The following is a 21,108-nucleotide window of genomic DNA, read 5'->3' as shown; positions in this document are numbered from 1 at the left end:
AAATAAAGAACGAGTAAAAATATTAGTCGTTCAGGAAAATTTATCGGACTACGATGACATTTGGTCTCGTATTTTTTGCGACGAATATCTTCAAATATTTTTCATTCCTTCAGAGGAATTTTTTCCGAGCGAATAATTTTCAGATCTTAAACTTTATCTTTAAATTTTTTTTCTATCATTTTAAAAAAGCCCCATGATTCCAGGAGAATAATAAAATCATTCCCACAATTTCTTATGGATTTCCTTTGCCTGTAAATCCCACAGCCTTTCCAGGAAAATCATGAAATGAAATTCCCTGGGGAAATTTTCCTATCGAATTTTTCTCAGTCAAAAGTCCTCCAGTTATTCCCCTTCCTTCTGAGATTTCTCTTCTGTCCCTAAAAATTATTCATATCGATGAGGAGCGGAAAACCACTCGTGTGGAAAATAATCAGCAAACAACCAACGTCAGATAGTAATTCCCCTGAACTTCCCACTTTTTTCAAAAAGTTCAATCTCATGGAGTGGCGATATAAAATCGTAAGACGTGATACCCTGAGATCATTCCAATTTCTTCATCTCAACAGTAAACGTCGAGCCCGACTAATTCCACAATGAAAATTATCACGGCTGTGGTTTTGATAATCGCTTTGTCGCTCTGCTTGACATCAACGTCAGCACGTAAGTAGCAACAAAATTCAATAATAATTCTCTATTTTCACCTGTAATTATCCCATAAAATTTTCGAGAAGTACCCTAAAAAGCTAACAATTGGAGTTTAATTACCCCACTTTGCAATTTTAGAAATTATTCCCAATCGAGTGCAAACAAAAATTCAATGTGTAATAATTTAATAATTAAATATAATAATTTCGTTGAATTATTTATATAACATGAAATTTTTGGAATCTCAGAGATTTTCTATAGATAAAACAAATTCTAATGACGAATAATTGAATAAAAATTAATGAATAAATTGATTTGTTCTGTTTAGTCTATTCATGCATCACGGATTCAGAATGTGCATCATTCCTCCGGTGTTTCGTGGGACCTTCTAGATGTATCAGCCATCGGTGCCGTTGCTCTAATGGTGGTACCTGGGGAATCCGATAAAAACTGAGTATAATTCTGCGGCGAGAGGATTTTACTCCCTTCAAATTCACCTACACCAGAGCCAATTATTTATTACAATTCCAATGATGCAGTTGATGTTTATTCTGAGATTGCATTAGCTGTACTCTGACCCACATCTCTTATCAATATTTTGACTATACTTTCTTTGTACTTAATAAAAAAAAAACAATGCGAAAAATGTTGCGAGTTATATTCTGATGATTATGAATGTACCGATAGCTAAGTATATAGTAATTTTTCAGGAGATAATTGTCTTTGAGAGGGTCATGGGGCACAGCTAAAGTTCATTTTAAAACCAAACTCCAAACCTGTCAATGCTGCAGTCAATGGTGAAGTCGGTGTTGACAGTAACAAATTCTCGTTGAGCATTTCTGCAATTCATGGAGATGCAAGGAAATAATCGACTAGTTCTCCTGACAAATAAATATAATATCGTCTCCTAAATACATTAGTGACTCACTCCCACACTATTCGTTCCTCGATTACAAGTTCCACATTGCTCCAATGACAATTTTGCATTCCTGATACATCTGAGACGATTCAGAGAATATGGAACATCACAGAATTACTTTGTACATGGTATTGATTTTATAATTCTATACAAAATTATTAATAAATCTTCACGTATGAGTCCTACCTGTATTTAACATCGTCAATTTATACAGATTGAAAAATTATTTGTGCATCTGAATTGTTGAGCAAATAATCGCATGGAGAAATTTACATTCTTCGTTTCGTTACTATTTTATCTTCAGATATTTTTCACGCTATTTACTCTCTCACCCAAGGGGCCAGTAATTTCCAAATTAATAAATAACAATCAATCTTATAGAAAAAAAACGATCCGTATTGAATTGAATAAATCAATACGTTTTTTTATTTAATTAAATGAAATCAAGTCTCACGAAAAAATCGATTTTGAAATGATGGAAAACGTGTAAAAATTGCGGAAATTATGAAATTGATTTGAAAATCGATTGCATTTGAAAATAATTAACAAAATCGGTGTTACAGACCCCTGGGCCTCAGCTGTTGGGTGAAATAAAAATGAACGAAGCCATTTACATGGGCATGTTATACGTTCAAGCTGCGAATAATGGAACACTTGGCCTATATAATATTACGTATTTTGTTCATTAATTATAAAATTACTTATCTCAATAATTTCGTGGTTGTGCTTGAGTCATCCGTCGTACAGTCGTATCTGCCAATCGTAGGCCATTGTTTACAACTATTTAATTGCTAATTACTCCTACGCATTTCGATTACAATTTAATGAGTGGAAAATTAATAATAATTTGCAGATGGATTTCGTCGGCTTACATTTTCTTTCCAAAATTACTAATTTTCAGTCGGAAATTCAGTCCAGGGAATTTACACAAAATTCACGGGAAAGTAACAATCTTGATGGATTACAATAAAAAATTCATTTATTGATGTTATAGTACAGCTACGACAATACAACGAGCCTCTAGCACAATAAATCCCTTTCGATTGATTGAAATCTGTCCCTCTTTGTATGGAAAGATTGAATCGGTAAATATTGCGCGTTCTCTAAAAAATTTTATCGAATATTAAAAGACTTTTTCATCGGGAATTCAATCACAACAAAATCCTCTAACGATCACTTAATAGATGATTTCCAGAACTGGAAAATTAACAACTAAATATTATTGAAAAAGGAAAATCTATTGATATTCCAAGAGAAATTAATGAGAATTCATTAGAGAAAGTGCAAATTTTTTATCAATTTTCACGCGTGACTCTAATAATCCCTAATTCACTCGCCCAGCGATATGACTCTTTACAAATTCTTTCATCACCCTAAAGTTAATAATAACCAAAAAATTGAATGGAAAAACCTAGCGAATTCGATATACAACTCTCTGGAATTTTTATAGAACTTTTTAAAAATTTTTTACCATTTTTAATGAAACATTCGATTAAAAAATCGAATTGTATTAACTATGTGACAGAAAAATTCAAATTTCTCCATAAAATGACTGTCTGAGTTTTACAATTCAATTTTACAACAAATTCAATGAAAAACTAATAGAAATTCCAAGATAAATCGAATAGAATGATCTTTTGAATTCGCTAGATTTTGATCGCAAAAATTATCGATTTTTTAGTTTTCTAATAAATTGTTGATCAGATTGACCCGAAAAAAACGTATTGTCTTTGTATTTTCTCATTATTGCACGATCATGACATTTTAAAATTTGCAAAAACCATATATTTTTTCGCGTCAATTCAATTAAGAATTTTTGAGAAAACTAAAAAAAGCCGTTAATTTCGGTGAGAAGGTACAGAACATGCTTAAATAAATTCTCACACCCGTGCGATAATAAACCAGCAGAGGGACATACCTCGTTAAATAATCACTGTACTCCATCCATTTCCGAGAAACAGATGTGCGTATTTACCTCTTAAAGCTTCGGGTCGAATCAACGACCGTTATAATTTATTATTTATACCCCGATATTCCACTTTAAAAATGCTGGTAAATGAATAATATGACGCACTCGACAAACAACAATTTTATAAAATTAAAATTTCTTATAACAATGATTTACGCCGAAGATTCTACGCTATGTGTTCCATCGACTCGAGTACATTATTTTTTTTTAATTGTATTGTTCTTACTTGGACTACACGCATATTCACCAGACACGAGGATTTACGTCTATCTGTTATATTATGCATTTTCGTATAAATACTGTTTTACACGTTTTATTTATAATCTCTAAATTATGGGGAGGCATTCTAACACTGAATGCATTATCAGTTCGATAAATGCCAATGGTCGACTGAGTTATCAAACGTTAATGAAATTTATAATGAAGTGGTGGAGAATAGAGGGAATTTATTTCCCCGTGACTTTCCAATTAATGAATTAATTCAATCGTGAACAAAATTTAACAGAAAAACTTTGCGTCTTCTATAAGAAATTCAATTGAAATTCAATTGGAGTTCTATTAGAATGCTGCGAACAGATCCCACAATTAATTTATGAATCTGATTTTTCTTTGGAAAACGAGAATTCCAATCGAAATTCGAGCAAATTTTCTCGAAAAGACAATAATTTCCTCAATTAATTTCCATAATGATGAGTCTTGGATTACTATATAATTCACCAATTAAATGGAATAATTAGTAATTCAGATGCCTAGGGGTAATTAACGATTAATAATGAGAATAAGACTGACAGAGTAATGAATTAATCCCCTGGTCTCCAACGCTTCACGGAATTATTAATGAATAAATAATTGATGCACTGAGTAATTATTTAGACTCTATTTAGTCTACTTTCGTCGTGATTATTAATCCGACAGTTTGTTTCGTATTGAAAGCTTCACAGTTGGAAATAAAAATAGTCTCTCTGGCTATTAGCAAATACTTATCTGTGGGCCTGGGTCGCAGCCTCTTGGTGTAAAAAATAATGTAGAAACTAGTCATTGAATATCAGACGAGCGTTTCTTCGGATGAGTACCGTGTGACGCTGCACTTTTCATCGTAAGACTTGAGTCTTATTGATGGCATTGAGCTGGATCTCTTTGGGGTTCTCTTGGGCCTGTAGAAGAGGGAACAGTCGCGTCAGTCCCCAGGGAATGAGTCTCAGCAGGAGCATTCTTCCTCTCGTGGTAATTCATGGCTGAGGGAGTCCTGTCGATCATTTCAAGACATGAAAATCATTTCTTTTTCAATTTTGGCATTCAATTGTGAATTTTTAATTTGAAACAAATTACAGCATTATATTACTGTGCAAATCTGAATTACTGACGTCTTTTAATCTTGATATTTAAAGAAAATAAATCATTCTCTGAGAATTAGACCAGTGGACTAGTCTCTGATTCGTTGACCTCACGATTTATCTCATTTTCATCACCCTCAGACCTCATAAAATCTATCAACAGAATTACCTTCCTCATTTCCACGGTTTCATTGCCGGAACGGGGTGGTGGCGATGAAAATGCAATTTTCTCGTACGGAATAGTTCCCCGATAGAGAGTACTCGGATCAAGACTCAGCGCTGCTTTGAGTGCACTCTTTTTTATTAGTCCATTAACGTTATTAGGAGTCGTGACGATATGACTCGGTGATGAGGTTCTCGTATTGGGAGAAGATACAACGGTATCAGGTGGCGTTGTCGAGGATACGACACCCACCGAGTCGGAATTCGTATCAGTTGTCGTGGTGCTTTCACCGTTGACGTTGTGATTGTTGTTCTTGTTAAGACTGTTCATGTGGGGGATGTTGTTGCATCGAGAAACATTCGTGTCTTCATTCATTTCCATTTTCCTCTCGCTATCGTATTGATTTTTAGCATTTTCCTGTTAATTTTTAATGGATTAATACTGAACACATGTATTTTTCTTTTATAATAACAAGAAAACGATACAAATATTAAAGAAAAATCAAGAATTGGAATGGAAAAATGAAAGTTGATTACCTGAGTATTCAAATGGATGAAGTTTTTAGGCGACTCATTATCAGAGATAGCTCTCCCCCTGGTATTCTCAGATTGTGCCTCGAGTTCCTTTGGATGCACCAGTGTTGTTTCCTGAATAGTTTCTCCCTCGAAGTCATCACAATGTCGCAACGACGCATAGACAATGCCAGGAACAACTCCAATCCGATAAGCAGCGGGTCGAAAGTTGGATCGTGGCTGCATGTACCCACATCCGTCCAGCTATGCACAAATTTATGAACAACCTGAGAATATGCCACAACTCCCATGGCCATTGTTGATACCCTACAATACCTAGCGAACATTCAAATAGGGCCTGGTGTATCTCTCTTTTTTTTCAAGTTCAGACACTCAATTTTCAACCAGCAAGCCACTATTTCTGTTAGTAGGTATTACTCCAGCTAATGTCAGACGATATTTCCTCCTCCAGAGAAAAAATCCCTCAATTATTAACATCTTAATTAATTATTAATAAAGCGAGGATTGCAGCTTAAAAGGAATCTCCAGCAATTCTAATTTTTTCAAGTGCATAAATATTTTATAATTTTGTTAACTGAGCTAGAAAATATGGAACGGAATTATTTATATTTCTCATTCAATTTTTGGGATATTCCTCTCATTTTTTTGTGTACATATTTAAAAGCTCGTTAAATAAGCTTTAAAAAATCATGGATTACATTAAAGTAATTAGCTCCAATTACATGCAAAGTAGGTAGATATTATTTTTAAAGAATGACACTGGAAAGATAATTAGAGCAAACGATTTGAACTTACCTCAGTATTCACGTTAATGCACTCCGCCTCAGGATCTGGCCTCATGATGGTAATTTCCCTATCACAATCCGGGAGAATATCGTAATTAGGCATGGGATGATTGATAACGTCTGGATCCTGCAGGCAATAGCCCAATCGTTCCACAATCGTCGCAAAGCTCGGTCTATCCTCGGGCCTGGGGTGCCAGCACCTCGCCATGATACCGTAAAGTGGATCGGGACACCCTGCGGGTTTCTCCAGTCTTCCCCCCGTCGTTACCATCGACATTACTTCCCTATTTGCACAACCCGTGTACGGCATATAGCCGAATGACATAATTTCCCACAGCAGCACCCCAAACGCCCTGGAATTTAATTAACTTCGTTAACGTCTTCATTGAGACGATCATCAGGGGATAACGCGAAGGAAATCTATTGACTTTATTTGGTAAATAATTGAGAGAAATTACCGTTAGTCTCAATTGCACTGGGGAAGTGTTGAGTAAAATATTGGATTCTATTTTAATTGAATATGAAATACGAGAAGATCATCTGTACGTTTTGAATAAATTTTTTAAGGGCAGAAAGAGTTTATTCGTCGAAAGGAAATATCGATATCAATATTTATTGAATTGATATAGTTTTTAAAATAAAAGACTCACCAAACATCAGTCTTGGTGCTGAAAATGCCATCCAGGAAGCTCTCGGGGGGCATCCATTTGATAGGAAGCATGGCCTTGCCGCCCTTCCTGTAATAATCACTCCTATAGATATCCCTGGCCATTCCGAAATCCGCAATTTTGACGACTCTGCCAGGTCCCTTGCAGGTGAGCAGGCAATTCCTAGCTGCGATGTCCCTGTGAATAAATCTTGCGTCTTCCATGTACTTGCAGCCCCCTGCGACATCATGAGCGCAAACAACGAGATCCCTCATGGTTAAATTAGTCGCTCTGTCCGGTCTAGGTCGCTCCTCCCTCAAGAAATTCTTGAGATCACCCCCCGCCAGTAGCTCCAGTACAATGTACCTCGGGTTTTTATCAAATGAAATTCCAATGAACTTGACAATATTTGGGTGATCAAACTTGCTCATGATGAGCGCTTCCATCATGAAATCAGCAGCTGCCTGGGACGTCGTCACCGTCGGCAGAGTCTTGACGGCAATTGGCGCCTCCTCATTCCTCCTGAACTTGTACACCCCCTGGAAGACCTCCCCGAATGCCCCCTGTCCCAGAGGTTTCACACACGTTATACTCTCCCTGGGGATCTGCGGTAGATCCTTAATACTGTACAAATTACCAGCGAACTCGTAATTAGGATTGAACTCCGTCATCATGTTCTCGGTGGTGAGGGTCTGCAGTGCAGCAAGTTCCGTACCATTTCCGAACATGTTCTGTCTGCGTTCCTGGTGGGCTTTTTTATTCTGATAACGATTGTAAAGTAGGAAGCATAGGCCCGAAGAGGTCAAGAACAGTACGACGCAAGCGGCCACGAGAGCAATGACAAAAGTCTGCTGTGCCCCGTCGACCTCGTCAGCGAGGCATGATCTGGAGTCATTTCCAAGTTGCCACCCGGGGGGACAGAGGCATCGGGTCTCACTGAGATGCCGATCAACAGCGACACATCGAAAATCGCAGCCGCACCCGCTGATTCCGGGGATTATGAATATCTCCCCGGGGCCGGGGTTGAAGCCCCCCTTGAAGTAGGGATGCAGAAGCTCAGGGGAGCCATAACTGTAGCCTCCCTCACCATTGGCTGAACTTTTCACCCCTGTTGTGCCCCCCAGGTAGCCACCACCTCCGCCACCTGTTCGACAGCCACCGCCGCCACCCCCAAATCCCCCATCGCCGAACCCCAGGGAATTATTGCGCTCGTGACAGCCTTTACCGCCTATGCCGCCCTTCATCAGGGATTTACCCATCGCTAAGGATCCCATGTCCGTCGATGATGACGTGTTCCAGCCCCCACCAGCTCCACCTGCCTTCTCCGTCGGAGCGAAACCCTGAATTTGCGTTCTCTCTGACGTCGGCGGATGCCCGTGCTGAATTCCATCGTCTGTAAATTTTCCAAAACCCAATCCACCACCTCCTCCTGCTACCAACAGCGGCTGCAGATCACCTGAAGGTCTTATCGTGAAGACAAACGTCCCACCACCGCCGCCACCCCCTCCGTGGGTCAATTTCATTTTTTTTACCTCACGGACGAATGAACTGATCCCCACGGACGGGGGCTCATTGTCATCACCGCTGGAGACACAAGGATTCTGTTTACCCAGACTTTTTGTGCACGCGTCCGCTCCCGGTTGACCCACCAGGAAGTACAGGGTCTGGCCCTTTTCCAGTTCTACTACACCACGGGCTAGGGCCCCCAGGGTGCTGCCCATTCCACCAGAGCCCCTGCCACCTCTTGCACCCGATGCAATTAGTGTGTAGTAGCCGCCACGCGGCACTGTCCATTTTTGCAGACCTAGGGGAATCCCCGAGACGTTCAGTGGATGACGGAATTTTTGGCGGGCTTTTTAATTGAATTCAAAGTTTATCATAATAAAATTCATAAACGATATATTTTTCTCGGGTCAATCCAGTCATCAATTTCCCAGAAAACTCAAAGAAAATTATTTAAGTTATAGCCAAAAAATCTACACTCGCTTCGATTTTAGAAAAAAAAATTGGGGAAGGTAGAGATTACCGAAAATTCTTTTGAATGATTTCTAATAAAAATTATACTGGCTATTTCATGAGTCATTAAAAAATTCCTTCGACGGTATGTTAATTCGATATTTTCCAAAATAAATGTGGAATTATCGAATTGTGTCTGGAATTGTCTCGAAATACAGAAAAAAAAATATTTCACGAAATTTGTTGCAAATTCCAAGTGCCTTTCTTTGTAAATTGCAAGAATAATTTCGAAACAGAGATGATTTCAGTTCTAAAAACAACGTCGACTATCAAAGAGCAGCTCAATATCAGTTGGAATAAGAGTTCTCGATATAAATCCGGAAATATGCCAGAAACTAGAGTCGCACGTGCCTTTTCATTCACAATCTCCGCCCAGCGACCCGAAATAGTGAAGATGTAATGCACAAACACTGTCTCCATAGATTACACCGACACGAATTGTCGACGTCGTCGCATTCAGCTCATAATTCTATTTTTTCGATAGGAGAGAATCCGACAAAGCCACTAAAATTTCTTCAAGAAAACGTAAAGTGTCTCTATTAAAAATAAAAAAATCCCAGGTATTTCCAAAAAAAGAACAATTAATTATTCCCTTCAAGAAAAATTGAATTCAGAACTAAAATCTGCAATCATTATTTAACGACTCCCAAAATGTCATGACCGCAATAATTTCCATGCATTTCTTCTAAACTTATGAGATAATAATAAAATGCAAAAACGATATATTTTTCTAGCTCAATCCGCTCAACAATTTGTCAAGAAACTGAGAGAAAATTTTGGCTGAAAGGGCCATCCTTTCATCTTTTAGATCCTTAGATTTTGTGTATAGAAGAAAATGAATGAAAACTGTGTGACAAACCTATTGTATGAAAATTAGAAATTTCCTCGAGACTGGTATTTGATGAAGAGGCTGTATGGACCACTTGAGATTCTAATTCTGCTGCATTGTACTCTGTGCATTGATTCAACGTTGGGCCATACCTTCCAACAGCTCCGCAAGTCGTTACTCTGATCACTGAAAATATATTAAGTTGAATTGCACAAGTGAGGAAATGGCATCTGAAAATAGAACGGAGAATCCTTTGTGCGTTAGAAATGCTAATTCACCTGTTTCATTGGCAAAGTCGAAATGTTGTTTAATCTGATGCTCGGATTCTATAACTGGACTGTAGTAATTGAAATCGCCCACTACATCCCGTGGCACACCTGAGTAAATTACACAGTGACAATAATGAATATTGATTTATTTGTTTATTGTCGGTTCAATTATGATTTTGGAAAGTTTCACTTACCGATTCCGAAGCACTCGGGACTCAATGAAAAATCGTCAATGGCGATATCGGCCTTCGCTGCGAAACTCTTGCTCGCTTCGAATTGTAAAAAATATCTGGCGATTGAAAATTGGGGATTGTTATTGTTAATTTGAGACTGGTGTGACAGAATATTCCATTTTACAATATTTGACCAGTCGAATTGCCCAAGAACTCGCGTTACAACTCCATAACAATTCTCTTCCATTTTTATTACGGTACTATTTAAATATTCAATTTGCATTGTTTTGCCAATAATTATTACCTGCATCAACAATTAATAGCTTCTCATTTTGCATTGGAATTTTTACCCGTAAACTTTATAAGATTTTTTGTATTGTTTTCATTTCTTTCGCATAATGAAATTTAAGAAGAAAAATCTGGGTTTTCATCTCTAGGAGAAGAAGGCACTTACGCCTGTCTTTTATAAAGCCATTGATGTACTCTTAATTAGGCGAATATTTAATGAAATGGCAAATGTCAAGTCCACATGGGGAGTGATTGAAAATCGGGTAAATTCTGAATTTAATTTTGTTGAATTTCCGGTTCAAATGATTGAATTTCGATCAATAATTCCGTGGGTGTACATCAACTTAATGAAGACATTAACTCATTAACTCCGCTTGTTACTTCGCGTTGAGTATCTTTTACTCGTGTACAAATTACGTATCCTGTAAAAGCGGATAGTTTAATCCTGAGTATTTGAAATTTCTGCACGTGAAATTTTTCTGAATATTCATGGAGCCCTCAATGAAAGCAGATGTAATTACCAAACCAAGTTACGATGCAGAGTAACTCAACCTTTTTGCCTTTTATTAAAAAAAACATCTGTGGGTGCACGAACGAAGAGTCGACACTCGTAATTAAATTCCTGGGGAGATATAGGTCCGCGGAAAGTGGAATTTCATGTGAACCGATATTATCGCAGATATTCGGGCATTAAAAAATTAATTAAAAATCCGGCACATTTTCTAAGAAATTTCTATTGAATCCATATTGTAATCCTGTAAAAATTATCATAATTTCATAGAATATATATATTTTATATTATTTTCCATATGAAATCGTGTATTTAATTTCCGCGCGTGTTTTTGTCACACCATTTTTTCTTGTTTATATGAATGAAATTAAATAAAAGCCATAAACAACAATCGAAAAATCAACATTTTCGATATTTTCGTGTAACTAAATATCTATTTAAATACACGCAATGAATTTTTAATGGAATTGGCACAAAAACCAAGTGAAATCATTTAATAAAATTTTCATTGAGTTGTTTGAGAGAGTGAATTCCCGCAAAAATCGCGTGGAATATATCGCGATAATATAAAAATTAATAATTTCACACTAAAAAGAGTAAATTTTTTCTCAAAAAAACGTACCTGTATCTTATATTGGGTAATGCAACAACTTGATTGTACCAAATATCACTGCGATCCCCGTAACTCCACCAGAGTCTCTGGGACTGATTCTGATGTGGTTTCATCTGTATGAGATATAATCCGAGTGAACCACTGAATGTTCCGTACTGGTGAAAAAAAAATCGCATCTGACAGGAGTGCTCATACGGACTATCGGGATCACTGCTGTATGGTGGAGTAGGATTGAAGACAGGACTATTCAACGTAGCTCGATCTCCAAGTCCATTGCCTCTCGACGAGTTGACGAATGCATAAGTTCCTGGAGGGTATAGAAAAATTTTCAAGACACGTTGGAATAATTCTGGGATCTAGTCAGGCCAGGAGATCTGGGATCTAGTCAGAGGGATGATTTTATCCCGTGAATAGAATAATTTCTGAGAACGTGGGGAGATCCTCTGGAGATAGCTGTGCATTCTGGAGGCGGTGGGACCTCAACTTTTTAATGACTCGCCCTTTTCGAAATTCGGGGGGAGTTATTCGAGGGCTTTTATGGTAATTCTCAATGGCCTCACAGGCTGGGGGATAAAGTTTAATTGGGATAGTTTTAATCGGCTGAGATATTCTCCAGAGAATTCAAATTAATTCTGTGTTACGGGGTTATTTATTGCACTTGTTAATATTTATTTGATTTCCAGTTGTCAATGATCACGGGGTAGCGATTTTATGTGATTCAATTTAAGGGGATGATACCTCTCATCTTGAGCATTCAAGAAAATTTATGTGTCAAGGACCGTTTACATATTCTATTTAATTACGGAAGTGGATATTGAATTCTGTGTAATTTTGAATAGATTGATTATTGAGAAAAAATTATTACGCCATTTTTCAATTAAAAAATGGGAGTAATTCATTTTTTAAATCGGGAATTCCATTGTAATTTCTATTTCGAGGGCAGTTCAAATTTATTATTTAATTTTGGAAGGTGAATATTAAAATGAATTAATCAATTAAGGCAATCCCTGGAATTTCCAATTGCATGGTAATGCAGGAAAAATATTGTCGAATTGTTAAAAATTGACTTTTCAGAGTTTTTTGAATGAGAAATTGAGTGGAATTTCACCTGTTTCATTGCGATAAGTGTGGTCATAACTAGGACCTGTTCTTTCAGAGGGTGTAGAGCCCCGATGGAGCGTCCACTGGAGTTGACTGTCCGGTGCATTTGTCCAGCCGCACCAGCCGTGCTCGAAATTACATCTCGCAGTTTCCGGTACTTTATCTGAATTCTCATAAAAAGCAATAGCTCCAAATGAAATTGAATAATTAATTAAAATCAAACCAATTATTGAAAGCATTTATATTCTTTCAAAAATCACATGTGGAATAAAATAAATATTCAAATTGAACGAATTCGAGTAAATAAAAAGTAAATAAAAATCGATTGGTTCCCTTGTCTAGTTTTCGTGAAATATCTCCGAATTGATGAGACATATCGAAATTTTCAAAAAAATCTTTTACGTACATTAGAAAAAAAGCTACAACAAACATTCCAACAAAATATCGCTATCTCTTTCAAGATCGGAGATATTCCCTCGTATATAAAATGATATATTGTCAAGGAAATTGTCTGACGTTTTACTTCTTCGTTATTTATTTTTTCTGTTGGAAAATTTATTGACGTTTATAGCTAGCGATTGGAATTCTTGGCTCTCTGGGTGTGGGGAATACTCAGTGACAATGAGACCGACCTGGAGAAGCTTCAGCTTGACTTACCGCACTCTAATACTTCATCCTCGCCTTGGGCACAATCTGGAGTCAAGTCGCAGATTCGGGTTTTGTTGAGACACGAGCCATTATTGCACCGAAACATATCAGGCGTGCAGTTGTTACGTGTATTCAATGGTTTTGACTCTGGAAAGCAATCATCCAACCGAATATTGTCAATGGCAATGCTACCATTCGCTGGTACCCCGATCTCCAAACCGACTCTGTACGGCTGACTGATATCTCCGAGTTTCAGTCTCGTTATATTCCATCTAGACAAACAGAAATTTACAATAATTTCTCAACACCAGTTGGAAAATTCCACACAAAAATCTAGACAATCTGTTACAAAATCCCATTTCGATTCGAATTTCTATAAGCCTTGAGTCAATCTTATTCGAATTTTTCTATAATAAAAATCGAAAAAGATTGATTTTTTAATGACTAATCATTACCTACAGGCTCGCAATAATTAATTAATAGTAAAGAGAAGATTGAACATAAAAACCGCGCCAATCTCCCAGAAAATTCAGTTAAATTTCTGTTATAATTTCTATTAACTCCTTGTCAATTTTTTTAAAAGATGCGACAGAGAAAGAGAATCATTATTACTTAATGAGAATTTTAAATCGACTCATCATATTTTTTACGACGTCAGGCGGAATTTTATAATGATAAAGTTATGAATGTTTACTTTTAGAATTATTAATAAATGAAGTGCGTACTTGGCATCGTTATTTCCGAAACGCTCGGCAGCGACGGAGGTGGTGTCATTATTAGTCTCGATGATGAGTCTGATGACTCCGTCATGCATTTGCACCTGACGAGAGGCGAACTCCAGGAAACACTGGGCCCCGGTGGGAGGAATTGCCACCGACCATAACTGTCCCTCACTAGGCCCTTTCAACCACAAGAAATGCCCTAGAACATCGATAGATAAAAAAATTATCCTTTGTCCTTATCAATTTTTTTTAAAGTAATTAATAGTTAGGAATCAATTCAGTTTTCAGGTGCGCGTGCAACTGAAATCCTTGCGTCGTGGATTTTAATCCAATGATCAATTCGATATTGAAATTTCTAATCACTCCAGATTTCAGGAAAATCAACACCAGAATTTTCATGATTTTCCCTCATTTTTGTCGTAGGATCATCCGAAAAATCAGAATTTCATTGACGATTCGGAAAAGTTCTTCTATTTTCAGAAAAGCCGGAAAAATGTCACATAAAACAACTGCTGATTAATCAGAAAACTAATTAATGATTTTACTTCATGTAAAAAAACGACAAGTATTTTTAAGTCAAAATTCTAATAAATTTTCACTTTTTCATTTTCAATAATTATTATTCTAATTATTCAACATTAATATGTTTCACTTAAAAAGTGGAGCTGAATTGAATAGAATTATTGAAGTGATGTGTTCATTTAAAAACTTAATTAATTCAAATTATATTTTTTAAAATAGTGTAGACCCCAGTAGATGATTTTTTCCGTGTCAACCAAAAATATTGAAATAAAAATAGTGAAGACCTTTTGGATCATTACTGGCATCTGTCTTGGGTAGTCCATCTCTCCTAGCCTGCGGTGTAATCTTCTGAAAGTGTTCCTTGTGCCTCCAGGATCTGCAGGGTCTCTCGAAATCGCAGTGTCCAAGGAAAGGTGGTGGTGAGCGATCCTCATGGAGAGCACTTTGTAAGTCCTTGATACCCCTGAGGGGCTCACAGCTGGTGCCAATGACACAGCAAAATGTTATCAGCAGTTTCAGAATAAATACATCTCCACAGGGCGACACATTATTTTTTCTCCGGCATCTAATCGCCGGTGATGTACTGGAGAACACAATTATCGAAAATTCCTCGGAGAGCATTACTCCGGTGTTTTCAATTCCTCTTATTACTTCAATGTGTCTATTGAATTCCGAGGGATTGATCGAGTGCAGTGAGACATGTCGGGATCACTGAGTTCTCATTCACTGTTCAATGTTTATTTAAATACTTGTGAATCCACTACTGTAGTTTCACGATGAATGGGGGATTTATCCAGTCCTCCGCTACTTCTGAACATGAATATTTAAATAATAAACAACAACACATTCAGATAGAAACGGTCATCAATGCAAAGTGAAAAATTAATTCATTTTTACTTTGGGATTTTAATCACATATTTTCGGTGGAACCTTTCTAGATGGCATTAAAAAGGTAAACATTTTTATGCATTTATTTATTTATATATTGATTTTTATTTTTAATTTCCTACGTTTCAATTATTTATTGTAATCAATTGACCCATCTGTTGGTCGATGATCTAATAAATTAATTAAAAATGTTAATGGGATGTTAGCATGATCAATAAATCATGCAAAATTAATATTGTTATTGTTGTTGAGATGTGGTGTTGATGGGAGAATTGGAATTTACTCGTGTGAAGAAATTACTTGGAGGTGGAAATTTAAATGAAAATCCAGGGGATGGGGGAATATGGGATTATTTTTCCCTAAAGTTCTTCTTTTCAATTACACTTTTGTTATGGACTTTCATTTTTCTATTCATTCTTCACGGATTTCCGATGATTTTCAGACATTGGACGAACGCATTGTTAGGAGTTCTATAATAATTACACATTTCTCGGAACGTAACGGATGGGTCTCATTAAAACTTTTTATTTCAATCCATTACTCAACGCGGATTTTTAACAACGAACTTTCTGAATCGAATTCAACTTCACAATGGAAAATAGTCAGTTGGAAATTTTTCTTTATTCAATAGAAATGTTTGAAAATTTAGGGCAATATTTTTGTTAGGGGAGGGAACTATATTTTTATGCCAACGGTAATTGTCTGGAAAAATTCAATCAATTTTCCATTTTCTCTTGAGATTTTTCCTCTGAACATACATCTAAAAAGCTATACCAAACCGCAAAAAAATTATTACATCCAATCAATTTATACAATACATTTATTTAATTAAAAAAATCCTATGAGGAAAACCGAAAGAGAAAAAAAAAGTTTTCATCAAATTTTCTGTTCGTCGAATACTGCAGATAATTAATAATAATAAATAATACTGAAATATTGAGTAAGAGCAGAATCTCTGCACTAATTCTGATGGGTCGAATAAAGTTCCATTACGAAATGATTTTTAAACTCAATTGAGAAGAAAATCGAGACGAGAAATTGGATTGGAGTAGATCGAAATCCATCGATTAATGAAACGTAAAACTGATAAATGGCGGCAATGAAATATGACTGGAGTTTCGGCTGATTATAATCAGGTTATCGAGCATTCACAGAATCAGACCGCCATATATCCCCGAAATCGATATAAACTCAATCCCCAGAGGACCATGAAAAATCATCGTCCAACAGAACCCCGAGAATTTAATCTGCCAGTCTGACCAATGCTGCATGTTTCCCCTCACTTTTTAATTACCTCGTGAGTTTTACCGGTATACGCACCGACTTGATATTCACCTGATGTAATTCACGTACTCTATAAATTTTTATCCTCAGTAATAAACCTGAATACCAGAGAATGGAGATGAGTGCTAACGAAATGGAACATCTTCTCGTTTTCGCATTTTCCTGACTCATACTTCTCACACTTGACTCAGAAATTCCAATTAGGAGAGGGTGTGGCTGTATTTCCGCCCTAAGAGCGGATTCCACTTTCACGTTTTCAGGATTAAAAAAAAAAATGTCATATGCACCGGGAAACGAGAATTCCACTCGCGAATTTTGCTGGCAAGTTAATTTATTTAGTTTTTCGAAAATACCTCAGCAACTAAAGGAGATGACACAATTTTTGTTACTACCTTTTTTGTAGAGCTTATTGAGAGCTAGAAGAAAGCTTTTTACGGAAATTCCGCTATTGTTCGTAATTTACGAGAAAATCGTCGTGCGCACCCGGAAACGACAATTCTGCTGACGTATTTTACTGGCAATTTACTTTACCTCGTTATTTGGAAATATCTCCGGAATTTAAAGAGATAGCAAAAGTTTCGTTATTACCTTTTTTGTAGAGCTGATTGAGATCTAGTAAAAAGGTAATTACCAAAATTTCGCTATTCCTTTAATTTCCGAGGAAATTTCCCTCGTGTTAACACTCAATTACAGAATTTCATTGAATGTTCAAAGAAATTTATTTTTTGGAGTACAATAATGATAAATTTCCGGTAAATTTGGGAATGTTTAAAATTCCAAGATTTTTCAATTGAATTTCAAAGTGTAATTCTCTAATAGACTACCTAAATATTAAACCGCTCGTTTTCATCTGTCGGGTTTTGTTATTACGTTTCCGTTCTGAGTTGGATGGAGATTCACTGGTGTCAGGGTATGAATTGTTACTGGAGAAGTGGCAATAATCGTCATATCCGGTGTAATCCTCGGTGTCGAGTGCTGGCGATGTCAATCAGTCTTTTCGCATTTTATGTGAGGATCGAGATTATTATTTCAGCATTCGTTACTCCGAATCGAGAGTAGGTCAATTAGGTGAGATTATTTATTCAATGCGCAAGAGGATACGGAGATGAAAGATTTCTTATTCCCAGATGAAACCCCTTAGTTTTAGCAACTCTCGAATCATGAGTCTGTTTTCCTCAATGAAATCCCATCTTCACTTGATTCAAATGAAAATTTCCGCCGCGAAAATTCCGCTAAAAATATTTCATTAAAATAAATTACAAATTACAATCGACTTCACTACGAATTTAATAATTCATTTTTCGGTTATTTTCTTTATTTAGTTGTTTAGTTTATTTACATTTTATTATGGTTTATTTATTTTAGATAATAAACAATCAATTATTTTGACAGTTAAAGTAAAAATTCATATTTCATTACTGATAACTAGAAATAGTGATTGCAGGCGGAATTGTCCGGTAAAAATTTTCAAGAGTTTCAACTGATGCGTCAGACTGATTTCTTAAGAAAACGAAAACATGAATTTTAAAGAGAAACCCTCAAAAAGAGTGAGAGGAACTTCAAGCCCTCAGCCCTACCCCAATTCCGCCATCTTCGAGTGCTCCATCTCGAGCGTTCTCTCGTCCTTTAAAAAATTCAATAAACCCGCATCAAAAATAACTCCATAAAACCGATACCGGTGGAATCTAAACGACGGAAATCCATTAACTATTTCCCCGATATCCCGTAATTTCCGTTCATCTCCCAGCAGCCACAATTATCAGCCCCTCGACAGCAGAATCAGACGTTATTTCCGCAGGACCTAAGGAACTGCCATTTTCCCTTTTCTATTTCTTCGTGGATATGAAAAAAATTGGTTCAGGACTTTTTTTCCTACTGCACTAGTTATTCTTAAAGTGTGTGCGATTAATTCTCCTCGGAATTCACTAAATCAATGGGAAATTAAAGGAGAACCCCTGGAGCGATTTAACCCGCCGTCGGGGCAAAATTAATCATTATTATCTATCCGAGATTAGTTTTGGTTCGAAGTTATTTGAAATAATGTGGAAAAATAGCACGAATTGAATAATTAGAGTTCAAGATTATAATTGCGAGTTACAAACTATGAAGGACCATAATTATTACTTACAATCTAGTATTATAAAGATCTTCAAACTTTCTGAGAGTTTTTTTTTTCAATTTGAAATTCTAAATACAATAAAATTGTTCAGACAATCACGTCCTATTATCAAGGTGTTTATAGTCGAGAAAAAGAATTGAAACTCAGTGTTGTGAAGAAAATGGGCCCAGCAAACGGCCCATTTGAAAGGTATAAGTAGTCAACAACTGATAATCTCCATTTGGGATTAGTCCGAATTATCTTCTAAATGAGGAGGAATATCAAAATTTTTCTAAACATCTTTTTTCTAGTTCACAAATCGCTCTAAAGAAAATATGTTTATGAAAAATCTTCCATCTCTCTCGGTTTGCGAGATATCCATCGATATCTGACTCTAGGTGAAAACAACTCATTCTCGTTTTTAAATTTGGTACTAAATCCATAAATAATTGCATAAATAATAATAAATTAAATAGATAAGTGGGGAAACTGTAGAATATTATATATGTCACTTTTTTAGAATTCTTTTATGCACAAAAAAAATTTCGTGACAGCTAAACTATGAGATGAAAGAAGAAGAAGAAAGGTAACAATTTTCGTTACATCCGGATTTTTTTAATCATGACTCTTTATTTTTTTAATGAGATTTTTCGATGGAGGAGGAGCATGACAAAGGGAAAGCTCTCGGCAGGGGACATGTCATTTATTACTCGTGCCAATTCCTCTAGCATTGATTACGAGAACATGCGAACCACGCGTGCTCTGCTGGAGCAAACATCTCTCTGGACCATCCCAACAACACCAAGAATATACTGCAATTTAATTAACCCAACTGATCTAAATACCTGCAAGCTACCCGAATAAATATTTACCTCACCTCCGACCTTTCCCTCAGGATAAAAAAACAAAAGCACCTGTTAATTTCTCGCACTACCGAGCACAAAGCACCAGAAGATGAAAAATATACTCCACAATGAAGAATATTAACTCCGGAAAATAAGTTTTCCATTCAGACCATCCAGCAACGACAGATTACGGACAAATTGCCTAGCTGCACGGAAAGGAAATCAAGAGAAATTTATTGGAAAATCAACCGGTCAAAATACTATTATTATAAATAATATATAATATAAAAATGATAAAATGTTGACAAATTACTATTTTATTGGGGATAAAAAAAGAATTAGGTGAGAGTAAGAAAGGCGTAAAAGATGAGTGCACAAAAAAATTTTATAAATCACATCGGAATGGCAATTGTTCTTTACCTGATAAATATTGCCTAATATAATGAAGATGGTGAAATTTTTCATAAGACCTTTTTTATAGAGTGAAATGTCCGCTACAAAAAAGGACTCGACGATGATTTCGTTATTTTCCATAGATTCATAGATTTCTCTCGAAAACGGGATGAGGAAAATTCTCGACTTTCCCTGTCCCCTCGACGATACGATATCACTGAATTCGCTAAATTAAAATGTACTCATCTCCTGAAACCTCTCATCCAGGGGATTGTCGAGGGGATTGTCAAGGGAATTCTCCTGAAATTCCACTGGACACAGGAGAATTCTCCTGAAGTTCCACGGTAGACAGGGAAATTTCCGTCGATAAAAATCCACCCCTTCGCTATATTGACCCACTCACCTGTTCTGAAATCGCGCACTATCAAAATTAGATGTGAAATATTGTAATAGTTAATCTCACTGATTGAACTTCACAAATGAGTTTAAAATTAGAGAGTGGAGGAGATGGAACGTATGGATTACACTTGTTTTAGCAAAACACCCTGATTTCCATCTCGTTTTCATTGAGATTGAGGAAGTTGCTTGTTGATATATCGCAACTGATATCCACGTATGTACTGAACATTGGACTCACAGCTAGTGGAAAAAATATCTCATGACGAAAACGCATATTCGATCGATGCGCACACCCATACGACCGGATAAGCTCACCCGGTTACAACTGAAATGGATGCTGCACTGCGGTCCACAGCCACAACCCGCCCGACTAAAATTCCCCTTTTCTCCCCAGATTTTTTTTAAATTTGTTTACCTCGGCTCGAGTACTTACACCTCACTGGACTTTTTCGGATGATTTTGAATACGATGACGACGTGCGACCGACGCTTTTTCGACGTTCTCGTCGTCTCGG

The 21,108-nt window shown here is 36.6% G+C and overlaps 1 protein-coding gene and 1 long non-coding RNA gene across 7 annotated transcripts; one reads left to right on the top strand and one right to left on the bottom strand.

The window, feature by feature from the left end:
- The first annotated feature begins 531 nt into the window (after positions 1-531).
- On the top strand, positions 532-12,865 carry LOC105267561 (uncharacterized). Of its 2 annotated transcripts, XR_892264.1 has the most exons (3): positions 532-660; positions 974-1,692; positions 12,851-12,865. It is a non-coding gene; the product is annotated as an uncharacterized lncRNA (long non-coding RNA). The 2 variants fall into 2 exon arrangements; XR_892263.1 differs by lacking the exon at positions 12,851-12,865 and having other exon boundaries at positions 533-660; positions 974-1,749.
- Positions 3,096-21,089, bottom strand: Alk (Anaplastic lymphoma kinase). Of its 5 annotated transcripts, none has more exons than XM_011306504.1 (14): positions 21,028-21,089; positions 14,972-15,497; positions 14,169-14,364; positions 13,453-13,715; positions 12,803-12,958; positions 11,704-12,001; positions 10,304-10,398; positions 10,119-10,217; positions 9,871-10,026; positions 6,999-8,799; positions 6,359-6,701; positions 5,567-5,806; positions 5,037-5,447; positions 3,096-4,779 (listed from the first exon to the last, which is right to left on the bottom strand). In XM_011306504.1, the coding sequence occupies exons 2-14, from the start codon at positions 15,306-15,308 to the stop codon at positions 4,732-4,734; spliced, it is 4,443 nt and encodes a 1,480-aa protein (XP_011304806.1). In that variant the 5' UTR covers positions 15,309-15,497; positions 21,028-21,089; the 3' UTR covers positions 3,096-4,731. The 5 variants fall into 5 exon arrangements, with proteins under 5 accessions (XP_011304806.1, XP_011304803.1, XP_011304805.1 ...); XM_011306501.1 differs by having other exon boundaries at positions 20,599-21,067; XM_011306503.1 differs by having other exon boundaries at positions 20,833-21,067.
- Positions 21,090-21,108: the final 19 nt, after the last annotated feature.

The sequence above is a fragment of the Fopius arisanus genome, unplaced genomic scaffold (genome assembly GCF_000806365.1).
Source record: "Fopius arisanus strain USDA-PBARC FA_bdor unplaced genomic scaffold, ASM80636v1 scaffold00048, whole genome shotgun sequence".
Lineage (NCBI taxonomy): Eukaryota > Metazoa > Arthropoda > Insecta > Hymenoptera > Braconidae > Fopius > Fopius arisanus.
Note: the sequence above shows the minus strand (reverse complement) of the source record. Positions and strands in the feature narration are given on the sequence as shown.